This window comes from Lathyrus oleraceus, chromosome 5 (assembly GCF_024323335.1).
Source record: "Lathyrus oleraceus cultivar Zhongwan6 chromosome 5, CAAS_Psat_ZW6_1.0, whole genome shotgun sequence".
NCBI lineage: Eukaryota > Viridiplantae > Streptophyta > Magnoliopsida > Fabales > Fabaceae > Lathyrus > Lathyrus oleraceus.
The window spans coordinates 507,093,734-507,118,197 of NC_066583.1; the positions used below are offsets into that span (position 1 = coordinate 507,093,734).

At 34.6% G+C, this 24,464-nt stretch overlaps 2 protein-coding genes across 2 annotated transcripts; both read right to left on the reverse strand.

Annotated features, from left to right (window-relative positions):
• Window positions 1-5,234: 5,234 nt before the first annotated feature.
• On the reverse strand, window positions 5,235-7,698 carry LOC127085845 (transcription factor IIIA). Its single transcript, XM_051026395.1, has 6 exons — window positions 7,473-7,698; window positions 7,116-7,253; window positions 6,245-6,536; window positions 5,879-6,114; window positions 5,622-5,765; window positions 5,235-5,542 (listed from the first exon to the last, which is right to left on the reverse strand). Exons 1-6 carry the CDS (start codon window positions 7,599-7,601, stop codon window positions 5,366-5,368), a joined length of 1,116 nt encoding a protein of 371 aa, XP_050882352.1. The 5' UTR covers window positions 7,602-7,698; the 3' UTR covers window positions 5,235-5,365.
• A 1,932-nt stretch (window positions 7,699-9,630) lies between these two features.
• Window positions 9,631-23,522, reverse strand: LOC127085846 (E3 ubiquitin-protein ligase KEG). The gene is made up of 16 exons (XM_051026396.1): window positions 22,394-23,522; window positions 20,317-20,679; window positions 19,985-20,215; window positions 19,293-19,415; window positions 18,868-19,204; window positions 18,625-18,782; window positions 17,095-17,252; window positions 15,042-15,163; window positions 14,820-14,954; window positions 13,765-13,889; window positions 13,462-13,566; window positions 13,119-13,352; window positions 12,355-12,688; window positions 12,080-12,268; window positions 11,652-11,957; window positions 9,631-11,283 (listed from the first exon to the last, which is right to left on the reverse strand). The coding sequence occupies exons 1-16, from the start codon at window positions 23,143-23,145 to the stop codon at window positions 10,069-10,071; spliced, it is 4,887 nt and encodes a 1,628-aa protein (XP_050882353.1). The 5' UTR covers window positions 23,146-23,522; the 3' UTR covers window positions 9,631-10,068.
• Between the last annotated feature and the right edge of the window lie 942 nt (window positions 23,523-24,464).

Sequence of the window (24,464 nt, forward strand, 5' to 3'; positions counted from 1 at the left end):
TAAATCTATTAGCTTTGATATACCCAATTCCCTTCTAATATGACGTTAGAAGCAGAATTCAATGTGGAAAGATCATAGTTAAAGATTGGAGCAATTATATTTATCTTCCCAGGGTATGTGCTCAGACCTGCAAGTGATGGTTAGGTTGAAGTATATCTTCTTAATGGTTCTTTTGAAAAATTGTAAATGCAGGTACAAGATTAAAAGAATCACCTATGTAAGCATGAAGTTTTGCCGCTTCAAGAAGTTTGGACTTGGCTTCCTATATGCTTATTAATGGATAAGGACACATGGCTTGTAAAGTGTCAAGTATGAATAGTAGAGTATTGTAAGAAACATATGTGTACTATATCTTCTGACATTCAAATGGATTGACGGGTTCAATCGCTATGACACCCAGATTTTCGAGTGTTTGAAATGTGTATTTGTACTAAAATGAAAATTCAATCGCAAGACATTTTCGTTTATGCATCTGTTTGATTGTAATATACCCTTATATATTTTATTGTATATATTAAGTAAATCAAGGATTACACTAAAATGGGGGGGATTTATTGGTGATTTTAGTATCACCCATGATTTTAGTAGTAATGAGATTTACTCTAGGCCGATGCAATTATGCGTTAAAGCTTGGAAACGAGTTAGGAGTAGTGCGGAGTGCACGCTCGTAGAGCCAACGTGTAATTGACTGCAAGTAATTGAAAACTGGGTTCCAAGGGGCGAAGCCGTTATTACCGTTTTCTTGAAAAGGTATGACTTTTGAACGTTTGAACCTTCCCAACCGTTATTACCGTTTTTCTTGAAAAGGTATGACTTTTGAACGTTTGAACCTTCCCAACCGTTATTACCGTTTTTCTTGAAAAGGTATGACTTTTCGTTTTCAGTTTTCGTTCTCCTATAAAAGGGGGAAATCTGGCCTCGGTTTAGGGTTACACACAAAAACCATTCTACGTTCCAGAATCTTTCTTTTGCCAGAAACATTCTTTCTTCAAGAATTATCCCCACAAAGATTTCGTGAACCCAGGCATAAATAGGGTCGAAATACTTTGTTCGGAAAGTGAACGAACACGATTCTTCGAAGATTATCCAGGATTATCAATTAACTATCTAACATATAGTACATAATTTTGAGTTTTCAAATTTAGAAAAAAGAGAATAGCTTTTCGGAACAAGAATTTGAAAAATGTCTCCTACCTCATGTTTGACTCAAAATGTTTAATGAAGAATTTTGTTTGACTTTTGATTGCCATTCAAAATCACTTGTAGTCAACAGTCAACTTTTTTTCTAATAGAACTATGTGTAATATTCCCTCCTCCCTACGTTTTTTTTTAAATCATTTTAAATTATAAAGGATTTTATAATATTGTCTTTTATTAATAGCATGAGAAAGTAAATTTAAATAATTGAAGAAAATGTGATAATATATCGTAAAAGTACAAGTTTTTTCTCCAAAATATCTATAAAAAACGGAAAAAAAATTCTCCCAAAATAAGAAAATTAAGAAAAATTGTTACTTTAGATTTGTTGAAGACTATTATTATTTTATAAGTCTAGTTTTTATGAGAGAAATTAGATTTTTTTAAAATAATATTTATTATAAAGATTGTAAAAAAATGTAACAAAAGGAAAACAATTAGATCTAATTTTTTTATTAAAAATTAGAAAAGAAATTTGGAGGGTATAAACAAACGATTTTTTCTTAAAATAATCTATTTTTAAAATAATTACAGAAATAACCGTCTTTCATTAAGTATACGTCAGTCCAACCGGCGCACCTAATTTCCCAATGAACAAAGGCGCCATTTGATTGGGTGCATGCATGTCTTGAAGCCAATTACATTGTTGCATGCATACATTAAATCATGTGTATGCGACAATGCATGTGGCGTATGCACTATGCAATTTTTTTTATTTTATATTTTATATTTATAAATAATTAAACTAAATACGTAAATAAAAAATAATGATTAATATTATAATATAAAGTTAAAATACATAACAATTGACAAGAAAATCGATGACTCGTCCGATTGAAACGCCTCAATGTTTCACATTCAGGTGCGGTAGCTTGTCTTCGAGGTCTCTCACGATTTCCCTGAGGTGTTTGGGGTCTTTGAGTGTTGACATGATGCAATGGTGGCTCGTGTGAAGGTCCGGTGGAAGGTCCAATATTTGATAGATTTGTCATCATTTCTCCCCAATAGCTTAGGGGTTTGTGGACGGTATGGTTGCCCGAATTAGGACATTTAATCGTTTTGGAAACGAAACAATGGTTCATGTGGTGTACTAAAGTCAAACAATTGTTGGGTGTTGTGGCGATGGGATGTTTGGGTGTTCATTAATGGGGGGCTACGATGGCATGACGTTGAATCGTATGAATAATCCGGGTTATACTGTTGTAGTGGTTGCGTATGGTTGTTGGTGATTATGGTTTCATTCCTGGTTTTGAGTTTGGGTGTGTGCCATGAATTGATTACGAGGTTGGGTGTTTGGTGGTTGAGTGTATATGGTAGGGTGATGGTGTGAGGTTGGTCGTTAGGTTTGGGTGGGTTGACATTGTTCTTGGGCGGGGATTTGTTGTTGGATGTTTGATGTCGTAGCTCGTTGGCGTGGATCAATCAAATACCTTGGCTCAGACACAAACGGTGGCGTTGTAACCAACCTAAACCATGCCATATAATGTTGAGTTGGTCTAGCATCATATATGACTAGTTCGTTTAAGATGTGTTGTTGTTGATTCCTCCAATGAAGACATATCTCTTTTGCAAAGTCTCTCCAATCGTAATAATCCCATTGGTCATCGACTCTTTGTTGATATCAATCTCCCAAACACGTCGGAGGTTCTGGAATTTGTTGTTGCATGCCGAACTGCAGTTTTACACGGTCACTCTGGTGCATCTCCACAGTAGTGAACCAGATAATTGATATTTTATTGTCCAAACTGCAGCAGCATCATGGTTAACCTGCATGTTCCGGTTGCTAGCATCTTACCGGAAGAGGAGTGATTCTTGGAAGATAGGTTCTATGGGTCCAGTTCACACATGATTAATCATGAACCCAATACAAGATCATCGCGAACTCAGTTCTCAATTAATATGCGATGAAATTTTGTCTGTCATGAGCGATAATCCATCGTTAAAGGTGAGTACAATAATCTCGCATATTGTAATATAATACAACTATATTCCATCATACACGAAGGCATGAATAGCTAGGACTAAGGCAGTTGAAAAAGTGTTTGACAATTGGGAGGAGTCATACAAACAACTTTCAAAATATTTGGTGGCTCTTAAACATTATGCTCCAGGGACTATTGTCAATTTGGAAACGTTGTCTGCGTATACCCCATACGGGACTTGTGCTATTGGTAATGGAATATTTCACCGACTCTTCTGGATATATCAACTATACATCAAAGATTTTGCTTTTTGTAATCCTATTATACAAATTGATGGTACATGGTTGTACGGGAAATATAAAGGAACGCTACTGGTGATAGTGGTATAAGATGGCAACAACAATATTTTTCCAATCACATTTGCCCTAGTTGAATAGGAGAATGTTAGGGGATGGAGTTTTTTCCTAAAAAGTATCTGATTGCACGTTGTTTCTCAGCCTAACTTATGTTTGACCTCTGACCAACACCCTTAAATAGTGAGTGCCTACAAAAACATTGATAATGGTTGGCAGGATCCTCCTTTAGCGCATGTCTACTACATTAGACATATTGCTCAAAATTTCATGTGGGAGATCAAAGACAAAACGTTGCAACATTCATATCAAAAACAACACATACATTCATTTCATATGATAACTTTGTGAGGAAATACCATCACAAACAAATACAACACATACAACACACATAAACAACAACACAAAAAACTACAACAAATAAAATACCATCACAAACAAATACAACACATAAACAACATAATTCTGCGATTACAACCATCAAAACAATTTTGTGAGGAGTATACTTCATCCTGTGAACGTCTTTGTCAGTTTTAATATCCACCCAGAAACGAACTTCTCCATTTTGGTTGAACGTCGTATCAAGCCATTAAAATCTTCTGATCCTTTCACCATCTGCAAAATTTCCATCTAACCAACGGTTTAAGGTCCTATTAAGATATTCAAACGTATCTACATTCCAAAGTCGGATCTTCGTCGGGGGTTGCACTGCTGAAAAGATTAAATCTGCATTTTTCTTGTGAATATATGGACACAAGTATGAATATACAGATATTTTAAAGAAAATTGAAGGAGATTGAAGAAAAATGAAAGGAGGGTAAGAAGTTATGTGAAAAATTATGGGAGATATGTTGTATTTGTAGATGAATGCACACATGCATGCGCTATTGCTTTGGACGCACGGACGCACACATACATGGCTACATGCATATGCGTCACTGCTTTGGACGCACACACACACATGACTACATGCATGCGCCATTGCATGTGGCGCCTTCACATGCACGCCCTAATGCATACGCCCAAGCCATTGACGCCTCTGTTAAATGAAAAATAGATTGCATACTACCTAAAATGTGATTATTTTCATATATATTTTAAAAAATAAATTATTTTAGAATTTTAATTCAAAATTGTGGTTATTTAGTGAGATTATTAAAAACCGCATTTAAAGCAAGTATTAACAACTAAATTCTCTAATCTTTTTGAATTATTTTTTTTAATTTAAGAAAAATTTAGTAACGTTTTGATAATTATGTCTCCAAAGTTTTTAAATATTTGGCTATTCTGAGCAACATTTGCAGCTTGATGATTCTGATCATGACTTGCTATATGCAGTTGATTTACATGTTCATGACTTTGCAATATGCAATTGACTTACATGTTGTTCCTCATTTTGCCTCATGTCATCTTGTTGGTTAGGAATTTGATAGTACCATTTTTTTTAGGCATTCGAGTAGACTTTGTGAAGTTTGAAAACCAATCAAAGTTGAGTCAAATATAAAGAAGATTCATTCACCAAATTGAATAAGAAAAATTGAAAACCAGGTATGGTTCTCAGAACTTGTCTCATCTTTGAAACAATTAAAAAAAATTATTTCAGAATTTTACATGTATGCTTTCACACATATATTGTAATGGCGTTTAGGTGATTAAAGTAAAACTCAGCTGAAAGTAAATACACCAGGAAGATTGGCTTTTCTACAAGTGTAGCACTAATTAATCTGTCGTTAGAAAAATCACCATTTAATTTTCACACTAATTAATAAATAGATAAATCAACATTCATAAGTAAACATTATACATTATGATCCTTAATCTCACAAGTGTAGCACAAATCATAATCCTACTAAATACATAATTTCTACATAATATACAGTCAAAACTTAATGCCTAGAGAGGAGTATGATATGATCCATCTTGCTCACAGGTCTGCATAAACAACAAGTTCTCCAATTGACCAGGTGGAGTAACTCTCTTCCTAATCAACATATCAACTGTAGGATATTTTCTCTTCACCCCTCCTCTTGGCCTTGACCTGAATTCTTCATCAGCTTCTTCAAAATCACCCTATATATCAAGTAAATCTTGATCAGCATTTCAATTCAAACAACAATAATTCATCACAAGAACAAGCAACAGAACTTACAAGGGTAAAAAGATGTTTTGCCGTCTTTTCATGATTGTCTCTCACGTGTTTGTAAGCAAATCTCATTCCACAGTTAGGAAATCCACACACAAAACGCCTTAATTCTAAGTGTACTGCCTTCTCATGCTTTTGAAGATTAGATTTCTGTTTGATACAAACCCACAATTGGATATTTAAAGTTAATAAAATTATGAAACCAAAAAATTAGAATTCAGGTAGGATGTATGCAATGTCAATGATGATTGGAGGCATCTTACAGTTGAGAATGTGCAGTCACAATCCTTAAATTCACATTTAAAGGGTTCTGTTGACGTGCCGATTTCGTGTGTGCGGAGATGCCTTTTCATGTTCTTCTTCAGTTGCTTAGTCCCGCAAGTGTCACAAGTTACATATTGATGGCAGGACTTAACATGAGCCTTAAGGCACTCGGAATTGGTGAAATGTTTCAAGCAGCCCGGCTCTAAGCACACCACGTCAACCGTCTCCAGCATAACTGCATAATAAACACTTCATTCAAAATTGTGCCAAAACATTTCAGAAAATCCAAATAAATGACAATACTACAAACCATCCATGGAAAGAGAGCTAACTCATAGAGAAAAAACAAAAGAAAGAAAACATACCATGAGAATCTTCATGCTTCTGTAGCTGTGATGCATATCGAAAAACCTTTCCGCAACCATTTTCAGGACATACAAAACGCTTCTGATTTTCACCATTCCTAGGAGGTGTAGAATTTTCATCATGCATCTCGACAAGATGTCTTTTCAAATTGCTTTGCAAAGAGAAATCACTTTTGCAATTCTCAATGGGACATTTGAAATTTTTCCCTTGATGTTGTAGAAGGTGACGATTCAAATGGTCCTTTCTTCTGTAACTTGCATTACAATCCTCAAGGGTACATACATATGGCCTCTGTAACAAATCACAAATAATATATTAAAGCAAGAAAACAAAAAGTAAGTAAAAAGAACTACCGATAAACTATGCCAAGATCAAGAGAAACACGTATGAACAAACTGCCAACCTCGTTTTGAATTGAGCGTGACCGAGGCATATCCTTGATGAAGCTTCTCAGGAGGTCTCCCAACCTGATACTAATCCATCAAGGCCAAGCGTAATGCCTCACGCATATTGGAGTTCTTTCTCTGGGATCCAAATGCTTCACACTATAAATGTCCATAATTATATAGATCATTTTAGTGTCTAAAACATCACTTTCCTGCAAAAACATGTATCTTTAGTTCATCCATATTAATACTTTTCAAGAAACATAATTCCGGTCCAACACCAAACATAGAAACATGCATAACATCTTCATCTTCATCTTCATCTTCATCTTCAGGTTTATGTTTTATCAATACAAACTATCCAATTATATAGAATGCCTAATAACTGAATTAATAAGTATAAAACATGATAATTTAAAAGCCACAATACAAGTTTTCCAAAAAAAATTGATTATAGGCATGAAAACTGTAGTAAAGCAAATACCTCAAGAGAATGACTTTGCATATGCTGCAACAAATAAGCATGCTTTTTGAAACTTGCACCACACTCCTCACATGTATTAGCTTTCAAAGTAGCCTCTGCTTCATGTTCAGATTCATCTTTTGCTTTCTCTAACTCTTCCTAAAATATAAACATACAAAATTCTCATCAACAATCCAATATATCATTAGAATCAATCACACATAGTTGATTTAGAGATCTAAATTATAATAGTATAAATAATTAAACAAAACAGAAAAAACAAACCCTAAAACTAAACGATGTTCAATTCTTAACCAATCGAGACACCCGTTAGGTTTAAAGTGCAAATCCAAGATTGAATTTGAAGAAAAAGAGTACCTTGTGTTGGGAATTGATGTGGGAGGTGATTAGGGTTTTTTTGGACCTACAGACACCGCAATAGGGACAGAAATAGCGTCTAATATCACTGAATTTAGGTAATTCATCGCTTAACAAAGCTTCTTCCATCGATTGATAAAAGAAATTGTTGAAAAATTGAAGCTTTTATCGATGGTTTTGAAGTGTGCGGCTTTGTAAGCAGTAAGCAGATTAGGGTTACAGCAAAATGAGATTGGGAAGTGTATATATATGCTTTACCATACGATGTCGTTTTTCATATAATTTTGAGTTTCAACCTAACCAAACTAACTAATTAATTTGATAAAAACTTATGTTTAAAATTAGGGTTGAAATGGTAAAATCTCTTCCACCTTAACTAAATTTTGGATAGAGATGTTTGCTGGGTCGGTTTAGTTCAATTTCAAGAGCTCAAATCCATAAAAAATATATTGATTAGTTTTAATTTGATTTGTCAATTTTTTATAAAATTCAAACCGAATTATATTGAATAACAAATGTACAAAAATATTTTTTAAAAAATATCTAATTTACATTGATTAATTTTTTATAATAAACAATTTTTTTAATTTTTTTTATTTATTTTATATAATTATGAATATCACAAATAATATTTATTTTATTTTATTTTAAATTGAATATTTTATATTAATTTTTATTATAATGATATAAATTATATAAATTAATAAAATTAGTTTAGATAGACGGATTTACGGATAAAAAATTTAAAATCAATATTTTGAATCAATTAACATGAAATTCCATTAATTTAATTTGATTTTGTTCGGAAAAAACTCAATCCAAATCCTATGGTTGTCTGATTTGAATTCTACTTTAATGAAGATTTCTTATTACACATTATATATTATTTAAACACCACATAAAAATATTAAAATGTTATTAAATTTCAGAAATACATCTTTAAACATATCTCAAAATACATGAAATACATGCATAAATGAATCACATAATAATAATAATAATAATAATAATAATAATAATAATAATAATAATAATAATAATAATAATAATAATAATAATAATAATAATAATGTAAAATTACGTTTTATTAAGATGGATTTTGAAGAATAAAAATGTCTTACTTACAACTTTATTTGTGAATTTAAATCCATTCAAGATATATCTAAAATTTATGACGCATTAGTGTTTTTTAACGAGGTTAGAAATTCCCTTTCAAATTTATCCTAATCATTTTTTAGTTCTAATGCAGGCTAAGAGAAAAAAAAATAAGTCATTTATTTTTAACATAAATAAAAATGTTTACCCCGAAAAGTGAGACACAATAATCTTTTTCAACTTAAATGAGAGACTCAAATTTAAGCTCAAGGAATAAGGAATAAAGTATTATTAAATACTGGATTTAATTTATATAGATTTGCACAAGTTTTTTACACCTTTGTGATATTAAAATAAAATAAAACAAAAAATATATAGATATACATAAAATTGTTACATACAGTATTTCACATAAATTTTATCTCATAAATTTCAAAAACAAAATCTATATTTATTTCACGACAGTGAAATTTTATAAAAAAAAGTTGTTAAATAAATTTAAATTAAAAGTGTGGGATTGTCACGTCTCGTTTGTTTATTTGCTTAAACAAATTATATTAAAGTGTCAATTAAATATGATATTTAAGTAAATTTATTTAGTAATAATAAATGTAAATTATTTGTTATTTAAATTTCTCTATTCTTTATAAAAAGGGAGAAAAAAACAGTATATAAAATAAAATTTTGGGCACTATGAATTTAAAGGATCAAGATTGCTTGTTTTCAAATTCTCTACTTTTAAGTATTTGTTTCTTTCTTGAAAAATTTCATTTCCCTCTCAACTGAATAATTTATTTATTTATATATCTCCTAAATATATATATGCTGAAGTTACCAAAGTTGGTAAATTGTAGAAGTAGCCTACTGGTTTTAAAATTCATGTAAAGCATCAACATTTGCAAGTTGGATCATGGTTGAGGGAGAAACATTGTCAAATGATTAAAAGATTAAACATCTGTCACTTGTATGACACCATGTTGATGAACATACTTGTTCTATGCATTAATTTTTCAATTTGGATAGGGGAGTAAAATGCAAATGCCCTATAATTGAATCAATTCAATTCATGAAACTGCATAATGAGACAGTAAAAAATGCATCTAAGCTGACAGCTGAGTATAATTTGTACAACAATATTCAATAATAAAACATATATAAATATACACCTCAAAATCTGGAACTACAAACTTATATATGTGAGTAATGAATATAAATGGGCAATTGCCAATAGTTTGTTTGCCTTAAATCTCCATACATATCTCAGTCAGCAAGCTAAACTCCCTCTCCATAATTTCAAACCTTTAACTCTGTTCATTAATTAACATCAATAAATCTGGCCAAACTGCATTTCAACCTTGATAACAGCAAATCTGGTGGCAGGTCCCTTAAAGATTTCTATTTCTTGCATAAGTTCCGGCCAATAAAAGTAATAGGCCAAAGATCAGAATGAGAAAATCAAGTTATGATAATACAAGCTTCCATGTTTGTATAAAACTTTACATCAGTTTTCATCAAGGGCAATATCAGCAGGGTCTCCTATCCAAGGCCTCCCTTCCCTCCATCGGAACCTTATTCTTAGTTTACCATTTGCATCTACTCCTACAACTTGTCCCCTGCTGGCGTGGGTTTCCATTCCCCATCCCCACCGCGGCGATACCAGTCCATCTCTGATCTTTACTTTGTCTCCCACTTTGTACGGCCTAACCCGTTCCATTTCACTTGCCTTACAAAGCCATAACCGCTCCACAAAACAGAATGACACCCATAGATTATCGTCTTCCATTCGATGGACCACTCCAACGCTTGAATGACTCACTTCCCCCCAATGGTGGGTTGGAGTTGAAACTGATGCTCTAACCCTTACCCAGTCTCCAATACAGAGATCCTTCTCTTCTACCACCTCAACTTCTGATGGGTCCAACATCCATGTTTTTGAACCCGCTGGAGTGTATATTCGAAGCTTTCCATCAGCATCAATTGCTTGTATAGTACCAATACTAGCATGGGTGTGCCCCGACCACCCAAATCTAGGTTGTTTTACATATTGTTTAACTTTAACTTTCTGTCCCACAAAGAGTTTGTCAACTCTTCCAAGATGAGAACTTGGTCCAACCCATTTTTCTTGCTCCCCACAAAAGCCAACAAAAGTGCTTCTATCAACTTCATCTCCTTCATACCCTATTCCTTGAACGACGCCAACACTACCTGGCCCAATCGATTTCCAATTGTTTGCATTTTCTTTCAATCTCACCCACTCTCCCACTTCAAAGATTTGTTCTGCCTGCAGATCTGAAGGATCACCTTTCCACAGTCCTGGCAAACCAAAGAATGCAACCCTGACTTCTCCATCCGCGTGAATACTGGTTATAATACCTTGAGATTCAGGCTGAGCTCCTCTCCAGCCCCACCTAGGTTCAACCAAACCAAGTCGGAACCTAACATACTGCCCAACTTTAAAGCTGGGAACCTTTTCAACATCTGTATAATGAGTGATCCACTTCCCTTTACGGAAACAGCAAGCCAACTCCAAATAACCAGAATCCTGTACACTATGCACAACAGCTAGACTCTCCCTCCCAACACTATTCCAGTCATAACTAGGTCTAGTTCCCAGGCTTGGTTTAGAGCGTACCCAATCCCCAACCTCAAATCCTGGAAGTCGCTCGGCATCTCCAGGTGATACTTTCCACAAGCTCTGCCTACCAGTGACCCTCGCCTACAAACAGAACATTTAAATCACTTATTGTCAATGAAATGTTTCATAGAATGTGTGAGTAAATCCCAAGGTATAGTGGTGAATATTTTGGTATAATTTTCTTAGATGGGCAGGAGTGGCAGAAAAGCTAAATCATCTGCAAAATTTTGATTTTAGCCATATAAAGTGGAAAAATCCCCCCAGAAAAATACTATTACCTAGGCCGTGTTTATATGGATTTATAAGATTTAATTTCAATCTGGTCCTATGAAGTTTAAGTCCTGTTTAGTAGTAATGGAGGACACTTAATAAGTTATAGCTAGTTTGAAAGTGATTGCAGGTCTAGTCTCTCTTGCAAAAATTAAAATTTAACAATGATCTAAACTTACATTGAGAGTGCCATCCATGTCAATTCTCACTATTTTTCCAACAGTAGCCGGTGATTCATTAGACCACCCAAGCCGTGGCTGAGTAACAGATTGCATCACATGAATTTCTTGTCCCACCTCAAAAGGAGGAACTTTCTCCACATCAGTAACCGAGCAAGAAAAAGGCTTGCTTCTGAAGCAAAAGGCAACACCCATATCGCCATCCTCCTCCAAGCTATGAATTACCCCAATACTGTTTCTTGTAATATCTTCCCATCCATATTTTGGAGAAGATACAGAAGCTTTCACTCTGACCCAATCTCCAACCTGCTTTCATATGTATTAAAAACTTAAATACAGCAAAACACTAATGGTGTATTACAGAATAAATATAAGGTATAAACTTAAAATGGAAGCAAATGATCATTATCAGCTGAAAGAATTGTCACCTTAAAATCTTCCACCTTCTCCATATCAGATGCATCAGCTTGCCATGGTATGGGACGATTTGGTATTTCTATTATTAAGAGACCATCATTCTCAATCTCACTTATTCTTCCAACACTATGATGTGTCTCACCACCCCAAGCATATCTAGGTTCTGCGACAGAACGCTTCACACAGACCCTATCACCAATCTGAAGACATTCAAATCATGTAAGAAAAAAAGGACATATATAGTAAATCAGACAATTAAAATAAAAATAACCTATATTCTTCTTACCCTAAAAGGAGGAACATGCTCAACCTCCTCTGGTTCACAATGCCATGGATTTGGAAGATAGCTCAGTTCAATTAACAGACTACTGTCAGGTCGGATACAATATACAATACCAATGCTTCCTGGTGTCACAGATCCTAATCCATGCTTTGCAGATGTAAGAGTTGGACGAATACGAACCCAATCTCCAACCTTGAACTCCTCAACACGTTCCATCTCTGCTGGGTCAGCTTTCCATCCTCTGGATGCTCCAGGAAACCCAACACGGAGAATTCCATCCTCGTCAACACATAACACAGTCCCAATGCTGTCACGTGACTGCCCACGCCAACCAAACCTAAAAGAGACAATAGTCGTCAAAATCAAAGGTAAGTGTTTGAAAGCATGCCATGCACAAGGTCCGATTAACAGAATTAAACAGGCATCTTGTTTATTATCATTCTCTCCGGCTGTATGAGCCTAATAAACACCCAAGAGAAAAAAGATTAAAAATAATAGCTTGCAACCATCCTCCATGACTTATCCCATGCTATTCATCATCATATAAAGTTTCTTTGGAACACTTATTTGATCCATGTAGCCAAACTCAGGAAAAAGGCTTTAGTTATTCTTGTTGCAATTCTAACTTAATTTTCAGAGTCTGTCTTCTGAATTCCCATCAGTATTGAATAAAAGAGAAACCGAGAGGCATATGATGAAACAGTGTGTTAAAGAGAAGCCATTACATTGCAAGCGCTTTTAAGTGGTGCAGCTATGCAAAATCATACCTAGGTTCTTTTACATCTTCTTTCAGTTGTACATGCTGTCCCCTATCCAATGGAACGACTTTTACAACTTCATTTGTAAGAACATGAACGTCTCCAGAACAAAATGAAACAGTGAGATTATCCCTGTCTGGAACAGTTTGCACAAAGCCAACACTCTTTGGTCTAGCACCTTGCCACCCATATGTTGGAGTTGTGACAGTTCTTTTAAACTTCACCCAATCTCCCACTTCAAATCTACATATATCAATAAGTTTAAAAAAATTAATGTATGTTTGTTGCAAATAGCTAGACAATAAATACTACATTCAGCAAAAAATTCCAGAAAATGGTGTCTTCCACACACATTGTAGGAGATAAATGAACTCCTCTATTTGTGAGTGCCTCCATCAGATCTTCAGATATCCATTCTCGGGGTAGAGCCTCTAAAATGTCCCGTAGTGTCTTGCCACTATCACAAAAGAAACCTATCAGTTACAGTAATGATTTGGAATTCAATGTGTTTAATATGCTGATGTAGAACAACGGTGAACAGTTAAAAGTGGATTCAATGTTTGTTGATAACAACTTTTCAGATGTTCAAAGAAACTTTTTAAAAATTGAAATTTAATGAAAATGCAGGGTCTTCAGTTGTGAGCTTGTGACTTACCTGTGGTTTCTGACTTCAATATCGGCATCGGGATTCATTAGCATAACAATAAGCCAGTCCAGATTTTCACGTATCATTTTTGCTGTTTCTGCTGCTATATGGAAAGCATTATCACCATCATCATCCTGCACAAAAGTTACATTAGAACCATAATTCACAGGGATGTAATGGTAAGCTTCCTTCCAAAAGATAGGGAAAATACTAACTTCCAATTGTTTTCACTAAGTAAACAAAATTCAGAGTAAAAATAAGTTGCTCATACTAATCTTTGATCATGCACAAAAGTAAGTGCAAAAGGTTTAAATACATAGTTAATACAAGAGCACGACAAATAGAAAATGTGTACATTTCAATGTAATGGCAGCAAACATATAACCCCAAATATAACAATAAATACAATTCATTCAAGAATTAAGTCAATCATTTTAATCTATAGAAATAATCTCAACGTTCTTTGCATGTCTTCTCCATCATACTTTCTAAACTTTAATAGGAATCATGTTCTTTAAACTTGTTAACCATCCAACCACCTTTAACAGTTTAATATATCAAAGATAAAACTACTCAATGGCTACATCAAATACTGAGTCAGAAAGGAACAAGTCATATAATGAAGATCTAGTAAAATAAACAGAAACCACTTTGTAAAATGAATGAGAAATCAGGGAGAGATAAGCCATCATGAGCAATGATCAAAGAAGAACCATCTTCAAAATGCTACCAGATCAAAATTTTAATTATTAGAATTTGGTTACACCTAACTCAAACCCAAAAGCTAGTTAAAGAGGTGAGGAATGTCTAAGCCTTATAAGAACTACTTTCACACGCACAGCATGACATCTACAGTGTGGATAAATGTGGATGGTTTAATATCAGATCTAAGATACACAATGATACCATATTACAATTTCAACTAGGCCCGGCACAACTGTAAAAGCTGGCTCAAGGGACGGGAATTGTTTAAGCCCCGTAAAAACTATTTTGGCCATCTCAACATTAATTATAACTATGGTTATAAGTGCTCAAATGGAGGAAATGAGAACTTGGAATAAAACCTGCAAGTTATAATCTGCCCCAGCAGCTAGAAGCAGTCCGACACATGCCTTTGCACCCCTAGCTAAGGCCAAGTGAAGAGGTATACTGTTGTGCACATTGCGAATGTTAACACCAACACCAGCAGCAAGAATAACCTACTCAAAGCAACCAAAACATATTAGCATCATCAAAATATTTATGGATATACATTATCATTTTAATCAAGAAACTGATTCCCAAACCTGAACCAAGTCCACATCATTTGTCATAGCAGCTGTATGCAAAGCTGTCCTCCCATTCTGTGAATCTTGAGCAGATGGATCAGCTCCTGCGGTAAGCAATATCCGCACCAAGTCTCTCCCCTCTATATACAGCATGAACAAAGAAGATCAGATGATTCATCTAGTTTGTGAAGAGAAGAAATAGAAAAACGATTTTAAGAATATCCATGCATTAACCCTCAAATTTGAAGAGTTAATCTTGAAGAGAAAAGTGGGGATTCAACTGAACATTATTGAGTCATCACACATGGGCATACTTCAATTATGATCAATATGAGCTTAGCAATTAAACATTTTAACTTAGCGATATTACTCTGATTGCACCCAAATGCAGAAGAATAGCATTATCATTTTATACAATAAACTAGTTCTAGGTACAACACTTTAGCATTTAAATTTTAAATCATAAAGAATTAGAACTTCTATAGTTTTGTTATAAAAACTGAGAATTAATTGATACCACCACATGCATAAAATACAAAGCACTAACACTGATTCATACAAAGAGTTTGATCAAGTATACTACAAGCCAGAGCTCACTAATATTCATTGAGAAAAAAAAAAGTGATGTTACTAATTAAGGAAACAACTTAAGAAACATTATGAAATTTGGAACAAACTCGGTATATTGCTTGATTGATTAGAGGACTAATTGATATTACAATATAATCAAAAAGTATTCCAAGCATTCTAAGATACACTGTATACATTATTTACTCTTCAATTAGAATGAGTGTATACAGGTAGATTTGTTTCTGCTTAAGATGGACAGCTAAGTAATGATTCCAACATTCCAACCAATATGGCACTTGAAAACTATCTGATTTTGGGAAAATCATTAAGTTCACCAAGAAAGTGTTAGCTAGAAATAAAATAAGTAATATGATTTCTCGATAGAAAGCAGGAGTTCAAAGGGGCTTCTTTGAAGATTGTTTGGACTTTGGAGTTAAATATGGGAAAGGTCAGGTTAGGAACACTTTAAAAAGTCAGACAACAAGTAATCTTTCCAATCTACTCACTGAGCATAATCTTCCTATTGAAAGTTTCCTTTCTTCTCAATTCTCCCCATTGTCTGGACTCCTACTTTCATACAAACTTGAATGATAGAGTAGTAAAAGAAGCTAAGCTAGTTACCGTTTCTTCCAGCATTACTTGATTCAGTTCACTTGTCTTCCACTTCAGAAGATAGTAAAGCTAGGAATTTAGGTTCTTTGAGAATATTTCATTAAAAATCCTTCTTCTACTTCCTTACCAATTCTTCTAATCATTGAAGATTCCCGGTTATATAATCTGATTTGAAAGTACATAGTCTTTTTCTGGAAAGTGGTAATTAATCCCAATAATAGAAATGATTTTTTGTAAGTATTAGGTCCCAATTAGCTCTGAAATCTGATGAATCTTGTGCAAAATTCTTACTCATATTCGATCAGATACCTGCACTTCATGGCATCCATGTTCACGTGGAACAACTTGTTGGGGGTTATTGGAGAGTGGTGGCCCCGACCTTTACTCCGGAACAGTTGCTGCTGATCAAGGCTCTTCAACCCTTAAATATAAATTTTGTGGGCATTATATGCAGTTTTTGAGGTTGTTAATTACAGTTGTCGACGCAGAATGCTTGCATCTTTGGGGCTATCTGACAACCTCTCACTCACTTTTATGGGATATATGATCACTTTTATGGCATCCTTTGGTGCTTGGCCAATGGCTAGTTCAAGGTTGCCATTCGAAACAGCAGCATTCATCCATGCTTGATTTTTCTTCCCTTGTTTCCTTATTAAATTTTGTTCTTAGTTTTTCCTGCATTGGAGGATTCCTTAACCTCCAAAAGTTGTTTTTCACCCTTCGATCTGAGCCCTTGAAGATTAAAATACAACTAACTAACTTTACAGTTTTAAAATGAATGCAATATAATAACTAGGCGATGAAATACTGTAGTAAATAAATAAATAGCTCAATAAGAAAAATAGCCAATTGTCAAAATCACAATCAAGCAATGATGTTTTTTGCATACCACTTTCATGGTCTTTCTTAGAAGCAGCTGCCATGCACAAGGCAGTGCCAATAGGGCTTGGTATGTCAATTGCTTCAGCAATCTCATCAGAAGTCGCAACTTCCACCCATCTCTTCACAACAGAAACATTCCATGTTGCTACACACAAATGCAGCGGTCTGTAACAACAGAGTAAAAATGTATGATCATTTGCACATAGCCAATAATTAATAATAATAACCAAACTTATTCTCACAGTGTGGGTTCAACTATGAACAAAATGACCCATTGAAGAAATTTCTTGTATATTAATGTAACTGAACAACAATACCGTCCTAAGTTTATAATGTAAAATTCCAGAGTAAAGCAATGTGAATCCTGGATTCTGAGTATGGTTAAAATTAATAATTATAAAATTAAAAATTATATTGGAGTATCTTAGTTTATCTCCTAGGACCAGTCTCTAATCTTAGAATATCTTATATTATCTCTTGGGATTAGTTTTCATATTTAAATCTAAATAAGTGTAACTACGACTTCCTGAGAGAATTTATTAACAAACATTTAAGCAAATCCTGATTTTCCCTTTCTGCTCAGAAAAACTAAGCATTGATGCTCTAAATAGACTAAACACACAGAAAGATAACAGTCCCATTGACAATGGACAACTTTTTACAGTTGAAACAATGAATTGAATACATGACACAATTATTCAGGAAAGCAACAGATCAATCAAACATGACAGATGTTCAAAGTAGAAAGCTTCCATTGGCATCAACAGGACACTCCAAATTCTGAACAAGGGAATACATAAACTTTAAGTATACAATTTTTCAATTAAAAATATTATAAAGATTTTTGTTGTTACTGTAAATCTGTAAATTCTGTGTTACAATAAAGACATTGAATATCTAATGAATAAGCACTAATCTAGGGAGTTGTATCCTCTAGGAATAATAGCAATCAATCTAGAATATCTACATGTTTACTTAATTCTAACACTCCTCCTCAAGCTGGAGCATACATGTCATATGCACCAATCTTGTTACAAATAGATTAAACCCAAGGTCCTCTCAAGGGATTTAGTAAATACACCCCTTTTATTTATATAAAAGAATTTGTAAATCTTACTACACATGACTGGAAATTTTGCAGCAAACTATAAAAAGGAAAGCAGAGTGAAGATGAGACCATAACTAGCTCCACTTACAGAAACATATCATCATCCTGTTCCCATCCTTAAATGTTTTCAATTATACAAGTGTGGAGAAGAAATAATTAAAGTAGTTCATAGCACCTCATCCAGTTGAGCTACATCTTTCAACATGAAGGTGCTATGCTAAGAACTGAAAAAGACATGCAGCGAACCAGAACACTATAGATGTGAAACTTCATGTTGATGACAAAGCAACTTCAGAAAATCTGTTTTTCCTCAGTCTAATATATAATCTGTTAACGAATATCCCAATATTTGATTAAGTTTATATACCTCTACACTAATTGGTATACTAATTCTAAGATTTTGAAAATTGAACCTAAGTTGTTACTCACGTCAGATTTTTTGAATTCAAGATGGTCATCGATCTACAGCCTCCATTTTCCACTATCACGAGAGCACAGTCTGTGAACTTCTTGGCAATTGCCCTATGCAGTACAGATTCACCTTCATCATCCACTGCATTGGGATCAGCTCCAGCTAAAAGTAACTCCTGTCATTTGTCCGCATGTAATTTAGGTGCATATAGCTTCAATAAAGAAAAGGAAGCATAAAAGTAAAATTTAGGGAAAACGCACTCGCATACAATCCGGCTGACCATGATAGGCACAAACATGAGCTACTGATGGGCCAAGTCCATCTCTCAATCGTGATCTCACACAAGCATTTCTTTTGATAAGGCTACGAACACATTCATGGGACCCAGCTGCCAAGGCAAAAACAAGAGGAGGATCCCCATCTTTGTCCAAGACATCAACATTAGCTTCTTGATACTCTAGAATTGTCTCAACTAGTTCTGCACTGCCACGTCTACAGGCCAAATGGAGAGCCGTTTGTCCATCAGCATTTTGAGCTTCCAGCAAAGAAGATATGTAGTTACTTCCATTTTCTGATGCCGCCTTTGCCAAAAAGTCTCTGTACAATAAATACAAAGAAAACAAATGTAATGAAAGAACAAAACTCTAGTATAGGCTAACTCATGCAATAAAAATGGGACACCAACCTAACACCAGTGACATCCCCTTCAGACACAAGTTGATGAAGACGATTTGGGTCCTGAGGAACTTCTAATTCAGGTACTGGGGAAGGCTCTGCCACATTTGATACAGAGCCCTTAACAAGGTCACTGCATAAAAAGAAACAAACATTGCATGAGATAATCGCTGTTCATTTAAGATCAAGGAATTTCTTGGAATTGGGAGAACTTATTTGAGTTTATCTTATGACCTAAGCACATGTATAAGTGCGGAAGAACTTGTCAAAGGAGAGTATGACATGCCACCAAGTTGTTTTTCAACTTATTTTAAGCTTCCCAACATAGATATATGGAAGAAGTTTATGGGAAGCTAACCCATTCTCCTCTTCATTCCCATCCATCAACAAATTATAATTTTACAGGAAAAATAAAAGTTGAAAACTCAAAAAGATATTTGATTCATATATCCAACGGAAATAACTTATTAATGAATTATGCACTTATTAAATAACCTCTCATGATAACCACTTATTGAATAAATACTTAATTAAGTAGTCTATCCAAATTTTCCTTGAAGAAGCAAACTGTGCATTGGGCTCATTCGAAATCAAGCTCACATTTTCCATATTAAATCAGAAACACCATAACTGCTCAATCAGATAGTATAAAAACTAAACCGGAAGATGCAGTCATGGTTATAATATACTTAACAAACTTACTTATCAGGGCTTGCAGGAGGGCTGCGTGGTATTTCTTGCAAATGACGGAGAAATATTGCCAGCATTGCATTAAAAGTAGGTCTTTTAGATGGTTTGAATTGTAAGCACTCTCCAATCATCTTCCACAACTCCCTCGGAATTCCACCACCAACCACACTAGCATATTGTGGAGGCTGTTTCTTTGCCTTCACAACTGCTCGGTAGATTTCCTCCGCACTCAAGCCAGCCCAACTGCATAAGCATGGTTTTTTTTCAATAAGGAGTTTGAAAAAGAAGAGAGAAGAAAACAAGAAAAAAAAAAACTCGAGTAAATAATGAGTTGCTCCACGTACGGAATGGCACCAGTGCACATCTCCACCAATGTACAACCAAAACTCCAGGCATCTGATTCGGGAGATATACCTATTCCATCATCCCAAAACAAGTTTAATGACTTCTTCACAGGTTCCCAAGCCTCTGGTGCTGTATAATGTGGGCTAAGCATTATACATTCCATACAGGAATGGATCTTTGTGGAGTCACACTCAGGTCGAGCCTTCCAACAGGAAGGCTTCTTCAGAATTGTAGCAAGTCCATAATCAGAAACCACAGCATGACCATTTGCATCAAGAAGCAGATTGGAAGGCTTTAAATTCATGCAAACAACGCCTGCAGCGTGAAGCTCAACAACCCCTCGTGCAATGTCTGCCCCGTATCTACATTAGGCAAATTTCAATGTTACTATTCGTGACTGTAAAGGGAAATTGAAATGCTATACGGGATAAGTCAAAGCCCACCAAAATAATTACTATGCCTCCTATATAACATGAATACGAAAACAAGCAATTAAGTCAACAAAAAAGCAGGTTGTTACGGAAAAAAATTAACGAAATGCACTGCTATTAATTGACAATTACCTTTTGATCCTTTATTCATTATCATATTACCACTTTACCCGTGTATGGTCAGTTATATTTAACTCCGTCAAATTTCGTTACCCTTTTAATTCTTTATTCATTAATCATATTACCACTTTACCTGTGTATGGTCAGTTATATTTAACTCCGTCAAATTTCGTTACCCTTTTAATCCTTTATTCATTAATCATATTACCACTTTACCGTGTATGGTCAGTTATATTTAACACCGTCAAATTTCGTTACCCTTTTAATCCTTTATTCATTAATCATATTACCACTTTACATGTGTATGGTCAGTTATATTTAACTCCGTCAAATTTCATGTCAAAAGTCTCTGTACCTTTTACCACAACTCTTAAATCAAAGGTCGAAACAAAATCTTCTCTAAACAATTACATGCAAAGTATTCAACTATTTCGCTGTTTCGGGATGCACTTATACCAAAGCAACATAAAAGTAGGAGGCTGGAGTAAAATGTAAAAAATTTAGACACTGAATTAAACCATTTACCATTCTGATTTTGTGAATCCTAGATGATCACACAGGATAGAGCTTCAATTCCAACATTGATTAGTCATTGACTAGAAGAGGCATAGTAAGATTTCATTTACTCCAAAATTTAACAAGATTGCAGTGTATCCTACTTACACCAGTCAAATTAATACAATACTCATTACGGTTTCAAATTGCAGGTCAAATCATTTGATAAAGCATAGTCTCAGTTCATGTAATCCTACTGACGCTTTGACAACCACATAACAGTTGTCATTCATACTTCAGCATAGCAGGAGGATTAACTAACATCATTAATAATTGGAACCTCAAAGTGCAACAAAGTAGAAACTAGATTTAAAACCTTGATTTTATTACTAGTCAAACAAATAAAGAGAAACTAAGCTAATCCAACACAATAATCACTCACTAGCAGTATTGTCAGTCGCGAATAATGGAAAACGGTGGTTTGTTCAAATTCCGTTATAGCCACTAAACGACAACCCTTTTGTATTATAAGGTACTGATTTGTTCAATTTCTGTTATAGCCACTATACGACAACGCTTTGTAGTTGTACTATAGCGTATCGATTTGTTCAAATTCCGTTATAGCCACTATACGACAACACTTAGTACTATAGCTTATCAATTTGTTCAAATTCCATTATAACCATAACCACTATACCACAACACTTAGTACTATAGCTTATCGATTTGTTCAAATTACGTTATAACCATAACCACTATACGACAACAATTTGGACTATAGATTATCAATTTGTTCAAAATCTTGTACTATAGCGTATCAATTTGTTCAAATTCTTGTACTATAATAGCGTATCGATTTTGTTCAAATTCTGCTATGCCGGGGCGTTACTATAGCAATTATTTGACAATACTGCTACTGCTAGTGCTACCTAGTAAAATCAACTTCTTCTATGGAGATTAATCAGAGCAACAACAAGAACAAAAAATGCTAAATCTGAATAGAAAAGTAAAAAAGAAAAATTGCAAAAACCTTAAAACTTGCTCCAAAGTGAGTCTTCCTTCATTACGTTGCATCTCAGATTGAACCGATCCATAACATTTATCCACCACAAGACACAAACTCTCTTCAACCTTCATAGCTCCATGAAAAGTACAGACATTCCTACACCACATCGAAGCCCTACGCAAATCCTCCAACTTCCCTAACATCCAATCCAAATCCATTCCCTCCATCATAACAGCCTTCTTCACCGCCACATGATGCCGACACCGTCCACCTCCGATCACCGCCGTCCACATCTCCACACCAGCTCTCCTCCCTTCACCAATCCGCCTCACAAGCTTCAAATCCTGATGTACACCGACCTCAATCACCGGAGCACAACCTCCAGAACTCGACGTCTGCGAGCCACGGCTGTTCCGGCGACGTTTCTCGTCGTCGCCGTCGTCAACCTCGCCGTCATCCCCACCGTCACCATCCTCCTCATCGTCCGTGTAATCACATTCAAAATTCGAACCTCTACCGCCAGCTCCGGCAGCGGCAGCTTCGGCGGCGGAGTGGATTAACGAAAGTACCGCATAGTTTTTCCGCAACGCTTGAACGGAGTTACCGACGGTTGACACGTGGCGACACCGTGGACAAGTGAGAGTGGCGTCGGAAGAAGCGGAGAACATTCTAGACAGACACTCTTTACAGAAGCCATGGCCACATTGAAGAAGAAGCGGAACACGTTCTTCTTCGTTGTACCGCGTTTGGCACACCGAACAACAAGGGATTTTCATTTTTTTTTCTTCTCTCTTATTTTTTTCTTCTATCTATATAACTTTATTGAGTTGTTCTTCGACTTCTAGAAAAAAGCACGTTTGATTCGAATTTAAGCTGAAAGGATCTTCTTTAGGAGGAATTGAAAGATGTTAAGGGTGTGTGAATAGCAGATCCATGGGTTAAGTAAAGGGAAAGGAGTTTGAAGTTTGTAGGGTGAATTTTAAGAGTGATCAATTAGGCTAATGATGAAGGAAATCTAGAGAGAGAAAGAGAGAGGAGTTTAGAGAGAGAAAGAAGAAGGTTGTGATTTGTGAAAAGGAGGGTTTTTGGTATGCATTTTTAGTTTCACTTTTTCCACTTCTTCTTTTTCCTATTCTAATTTCATGACAAATGGGTTTGGCCTAGGTGGGTAGGAAGGGTGAAATGAGAGATTATTTGGTTTCTTGCTTGGACTTTGAAGTCTTCAAAAACACTTTTTTTTGCTTTGTAAGTAATTTGATTAACATAATTATTTTGGTAGGTACTTATAAAAAAAATTGTTTTTGAGATACTACTAAATACTTTATCAAACTACAATATAAAAAGTAAGTTGTTTATAAGTTTTTGTCTTCGAATTATTTCGAATTACATGTGTATTTTAAAAATACATAGAGTGGAGCTTATCCTAAAATTTACGAGAAAAACTCATTGTTGTGACATCTCTCAGATGCATTTTTCTCTAAATATTTGTCATATCTTGTTTTATTTGGAGTTTGTGATAAGCAATGTGTGAAGGGGTAATGGAGTGTTTTGTGCTTGCCAAATTTAAGGTTGTTCCTATATCTATATGGAATATATAAGCTTCTTTTGCTTTCTGTCTTTACACGTTGGGAAAGTACTTCCTAATTCTACTTCTTTTTGAAAATAATGCTACTTTATTCTACCCAAAAAATGAAGAAAAAAAGGAATGGGAAGTGTGATGGTGGTGAGTGGAATGGCGATGGTATATTTGTACGAAAGGATGTGGCTCTTTTATTCATAATTGATAGTAATTTATAATATAAATATAGTTAACATAGTTCTGCAAAACAGATTTACCATTAAAATATGCATTAAAATATCTACATAGATCTAATCATATTACATTACTAGCCATAGATAAAAATAATTAACTTTATAATTTAGTGTAATAAAATTTAATGATTTCTTTTTAGGAAACTAATTTCATTATACTCTTAAAGTAATATTTTTAAATAAATCATGATTGTGTTCATAAAAGTAATAGTTATAACTAACAGATGTAATCACGATTTATTTAGAATATTAGTTATTATATTTTAAAAAATCAATTTTATTT